Raw genomic sequence first — 5505 nt, forward strand, 5'->3', positions numbered from 1 at the left:
CAGGCCCCTTCGGTCTACAGGCCGATGCTCTCTCTATCCACAGATCCAAACCGGCCGGAGCGCCATGGGCATTCTTGGCTGGCTGATCCCATTCGTAAGGGAGTGTCAGGATGGTGGTTCTCAAAGTGGGGTCCGTGGACCCCTGGGGGTTCCCGAGAAGTCAAAACCCTACCGTAGGAAGAACACAGAGATGCTTTCCTCCCGTGGCCGTGGAACGGAGTTTTCCGGATTCTGCATGATGGTGTGATATCCAAAGAGACCGAAATAGAAGCAGATGCGAAGAATCCAGCTGTCTGAGATGCCAGGCAGCGGCAAAGATTTCTTTAAACAGATAAAACACGGCCACGCTTCTTACGAAACGAACTATTCTTAGGGAAAAGTCGGCTGTGTCCATGAGTGTTACGTGCGTGAACAAGGACTGGCTGGGCTGTCATTTTAAAATAGATGCGAGGAAATTTCAAATCGGCCTCCACGCAGACTTCTATTGCAGGACATGCTGGCGGGTTTGCCCGTATAAATAAAAGCTTTCTGTCCGGCCGGGGTGGCTCAGTGGTTGAGCGTTGACCTAGGAACCAGGAGGTCACGGTTCGATGCCCGGGCAGGGCTCATGCCCGGGTTGCGGGCTCCATCCCCAGCGAGGGGCGTGCAGGAGGCGGCCGATGTATGATTCTCTGTCCTCATGGATGCTTCTCTCTCTTTCCCCCTCTCCCTTCCTCTCTGAAATGAATAAAAACATATTTTAAAATAAAAATAAATGGAAAACTGTCATCAGGTGATGATTTAAACACACACACACACACCCCAAAGGAGCGCAGAGATCTCAGGAAAACCCGCCTGGAGGAGGAGAGCAAGGCCCACCCGTCTCTGTGAGGAACCCTTCCCCGTAGCCGGGCTCCGTTGCCGTTGGACTTTGTGGCCACAGGCCCGGTATCTCCCCCTCGGATCTCCCTTCCTCCGCGTAAACCCTGGCTGAGCTCGGAGGCTCAGAAGCTTCAGGGGAGCCGACGTTGGATAATGAGACGGTGAAGTAACCTTCCTTTCATGTCTGTTTACGGCTCTGCTGCACGTAGCAACGTCTCGTCGCCCAACACAGCCCGGGGCGGCGGACAGGTACTCAGGGCGCTGTGTCATGTTCCCAGGGGATGACTCATGAAAACTCCACTCCTGGTGCATGTGTGGGAAAGGGGCCCCGTGAATGCATTTTAAAAAATATATACTAGAATTTTGTGCAGGGGGCTCGACCCTCGTAGGCCCGGCTTCGTCCGGAAGGTCGTCCGGCTGTCTGGTCTAATTATCATATTACACTTTTATCATTATAGATTTTTTTTTTATTGATTTCAGAGAGGAAGGGAGAAGGAGAGAGAGACAAACTTCCACGATGAGGGAGAATCATGGACCGGCTGCCTCCTGCACGCCCCTCACTGGGGATCAAGCCCACATCTCGGGCATGTGCCCTTGACCGGGAATCGAACCGTGACCTCCGGGTTCACAGGTCGATGCTCAACCCCTGAGCCTCGCCGGCCGGGCCCCCTGGCTTCTTTAGAAGCGAGTCCTTACACATCAGGAAGTTCATCTGTAAACAGTTCGGAGTCCTGTTCCTCATCCATTGCTGTTGTCTGGCTGCTGGTCACAGCAATGGTCTCTGAGGTCCTGACTCGCGGGCTGGCAACGTGGGCTGGGCCCAGGCTCCTCCCGCAGGTTCTGCCCGGCTCCCTCTCACGCGGGCGGAGTTCGCTGGTGACTTCGTTGGGGCTGGACCGACTGGGATGGCCTGGCTCACACGTGCCTGACCGCTGGCCGGGAAGCCTCCGGCCTCCGCCCGGCCTTGCAGCGGGCTAGCTGGGGCTTGCTTACCGGTGGCAAGAGAGGGCAGGCCCTGAGGGGCAGGGGCCGTGCAAGCCTCTGCTCGCGTCTTGTTTGCTGACGTCCAATTTGCCAAAACAAGTCGTGCTCGGCCACGCCCAGGACCCGTGTGGGAGGATGAGAGAGATGGACGAGGGCTTCAGAACGGGGGGACTCGCCCAGCCGGCTGGCGTGGCTCCGTGGTTGAGCGTCGTCCTGTGAGCCAGGAGGTCACGGTTGGATTCCCGGTCAGGGCACAGGCCCGGGTTGCGGGCTCCATCCCCAGTGAGGGGTGTGCAGGAGGCAGCTGATTCATGCTTGTCTCTCATCATTAATGTTTCTCTCTCCCTCTCCCTTCCTCTCTAACATCAATAGAAACATACTTTTTTTAAAAAGAGGGCTGATGCGGCCTGGGAGTCCTCTCCCTGCTGCCCCCCAGGGGCACGGCCTGTCCGGCCAGAGCGTCTATGCAGTTAGCACATCACACAGGAACCCAGACCGGGTGCATCCTTACAAAAGACGTTTTTCATTTGTTTTTTAAAATATAATTAATATATATATATTTTTAATTAATTTCAGAGAGCAGCCACAGGCCGATGGGCGAAGGGTTTCCCTCGCAGGACGCCAGCCCATGGAGACGGGGCGAGGGGACTTCTTTCCAAGGCACGAAACACGATGGAAGACAACCAGCGCGTGAAGAAACGGGGAAAGGTGGCTCGGCCAACGCGACAAAATAAACCCCCAAAGCCGATCGTAAAAACAACAACAACAGAGACCTATGAACGATCCGACGGAAATTCAGAATAATCGTCTCCCACTCCACGCAGAACTCGGGCGGGAAACGAAACGACACCAGGAAAGTGAGGCATGAACACAAGGAGAACATGGACAAGGAGCAGGGCCACCTGTCTCTCGCCCCGTGACAGGGGGCAGGCGGGTGGCCGGATGGGCCCTGCGCCCTCGGATCACCCTCCCAGTACAGGTGACCATCCCCAGCTTCCATTTAGGGGCTCAGCTCTGAGCCGGCCCTGCTGGCTGGCCGGCTGGCCTTTAATCCCGTGTGCGGAGGCTCCAAAATGCAGGACGCGTAAGCCTGGGGGTGGGCAAGAGTAATACCATTGGGGCCTCAGGGACAGAAGGGTCCCGGGTTCGATTCCGGTCAAGGGCATGTACCGCGGCTGCAGGCTCCATCCCCGGCCCGGGCCCTGGTTGGGGCTTGTGCAAGAGGCAACCCGTCCATGTGTCTCTCTCACATCCACGTTTCTCTCTTGTTCATGTGTCTCTCTCACATCCACGTTTCTCTCTCTGTGTCTCTCCTCTCTCTTCTGCTCTCTCGAAAAACCAATGGAAAAATATCCTCGGGTGAGGATCAGCAACAACAGAAAATTAGGAAACAATGATACGTGTGTCGTCACAAAAGCTATACCTGCCCCCCCCAAGGGAATGTGAAGAGCAAATATGCATAAAAATAATTTTAAAACAGCAAAAATGCGTGTATTTACAGAAGCACGGCCGGAGAATTAAAAATGTATTAAGCCAGGCCAGGGTGGCTCCGTGGTTGAGCGTCCACCTCTGAACCAGGAGGTCACGGTTCGATTCCCGGTCAGGGCACAGGCCCGGGTTGTGGGCTCGATCCCCAGTGTGGGGCGTGCGGGAGGCAGCCGATCCATGATTCTCTCTCATCATGGATGTTTCTCGCTCTCTCTCTCCCTCTCCCTTCCTCTCTGAAATCAATAAAAATATATTTAGCTCATCTCATTGCCACCAAGTGGACTCTTGCTGGCCGGGAGGAGGGAGCCGTGAGCCGACGCCAGCTGTGGGGGGCTGTCTGCCCTGGAGATGTGCCTCTCTGGATCCCCAAATCCCCCCATTTGACCACCCTCTCTCTGTAGCCACCACCTGGCTTTGCATTTGCTAAATCGGCGCCCGCTAAACCTCTGGGGGCGGAGGGATTACGGCTGGTGACAGATGTTATAGACGGACGGGAGTCAGGCAGACCAGGCCAGTGTGACGCCTCCCGGCCGACCGGCCGCAGCTAGCCTGCCCCCAGGCTCTGGGCCTCCTTGTCTGGGGACCCCCTAGGGGACTACCCTCGTGGGGGGATCTGGCCCTACCCACCGAGGGGTGCAGGGGACAGTCATGGGCTCCCCGAGGAAGATGAGCAGTTCTTTCAAGCGGGGCTCGCTCAAGAGCTCCACGTCGGGGTCACAGAAGGTGAGTGAGCCCTGGCCGGTGTGGTTCAGTGGGTAGAGTGTCGGCCTGCGGACCGAAGGGTCCCGGGTTCTGATTCCGGTCAAGGGCACGTACCTCGGTGGCAGGCTCCTCCCCGGCCGGGGCCCAGATCGGGGCATCCAGTCGATGTGTTTTTTCTCACATCGATGTTTCTCTCTCGGTCTTTCCCTCTCTCTTGCACCTATTCAATGGAAAAATATCCTCGGGTGAGGATTCAAAAAAAAAGAGGAAGGAGGTGAGTGAGCATTGCCTGGCGGCCTGAGGGCAGAGGGACAGAACGACAGAGGGACCCTGGTCAGTGGGCGTCTGTCCTCCGCAGTCTGCGGCCAATGGGGATGGGGTGCCCTGCCTTCGGAGCTGCTGCATCCGAACCCCTTCTCAGGGGGCGGGGGGAGGTCCCCCTTTCCTGCCAACCTTGTGACCAACCTCTGTGGTCTCCTGGCTGCTCTGACCCTCAGAGATGGAGCTCAGGCCCTCGCCGGCTGCGTTTGGGGTGTGAGCTGTGCAGATCCCCGGGGCCACATGGGACCCGGCCCCCCACCCCCGAGGTTCTGGACTCTCCCGATCGCTTCTCCTGTGATGACTCTCCCCGCCCCCTGCGCTCTCTGCCGCCGGACCCACCGCCATCTCTTTGGTCCCCATCACATGTTGGGGGAGCACCGTGTGGGGCCTGGGAGACCCTCCGTGAGGGTCAGGATCAAGCTGAGCCCCTGTGGAGATTCAAGCAGCTCCCGGGGCTCAGAGCGAATCGAAACGGGTGCCTGGTACCCCACCTTGTGCAGTCGGTGGGGTCTGGGGGCAAAGAATTCAACAAGAGGTCAGGAGACTTCAACGTTGGTCAAGTTTGCAAACCAGCCCAGCTGGTGTGGCTCAGTGGTTGAGCATCGATCTAGGAACCAGGAGGTCAGGGTTCGATTCCCGGTTGGGGCACATGCCCGGGTGGTGGGCTCCATCCCCAGTGGGGGGCGTGCAGGAGGTGGCTGATCCGTGATTCTCTCTCATCGTGGATGTTTCTCTCTCCCTCTCCCTTCCTCTCTCAAATCAATACAAATGCATTTTAGAAATAAAAAGAGGTATGCCTCCCAGAGGGGGAGGGAGCGCAGCAGCTGGCAGGCGAATGCTCCTGATGTCTGCTTTCCTGGGATTAATGGCCCCGGATAAAACCTTGAACCCGGGAAGCAGGACGGCCGCTAAGCCCGCCGAGAGCAGCGCTGGGGGCCCGGGAGGTCTCTTAAGCGACTTACATTTTTAACGCGACTGTTTGGGGATAAACCATGGTTTTAGAATCTGGGGCGAATAATCCAGAGATGGAGAACCAGCCGGCCGGCCTGGCTCAGGGGTTGAGCGCTGACCTAGGAGCCAGGAGGTCAGGGTTCGATTCCCGGTCGGGGCACAGGCCCGGGTTGCGGGCTCCATCCCCAGGGGGGGGTG

The 5505-nt window shown here is 57.6% G+C and overlaps 1 protein-coding gene across 1 annotated transcript in view; it reads left to right on the plus strand.

Annotated features, from left to right (window-relative positions):
• Positions 1-3676: 3676 nt before the first annotated feature.
• The window catches only part of TRPM1 (transient receptor potential cation channel subfamily M member 1), a 75222-nt gene continuing 73393 nt past the window's right edge, over positions 3677-5505 (plus strand). The window contains 1 exon segment of the mRNA XM_015569099.1: positions 3677-4056. Coding sequence (XP_015424585.1) covers positions 3982-4056 — 75 coding nt within the window. The 5' untranslated portion in view covers positions 3677-3981.

Source organism: Myotis davidii, unplaced genomic scaffold (assembly GCF_000327345.1).
Source record: "Myotis davidii unplaced genomic scaffold, ASM32734v1 scaffold164, whole genome shotgun sequence".
Classification (NCBI taxonomy): domain Eukaryota; kingdom Metazoa; phylum Chordata; class Mammalia; order Chiroptera; family Vespertilionidae; genus Myotis; species Myotis davidii.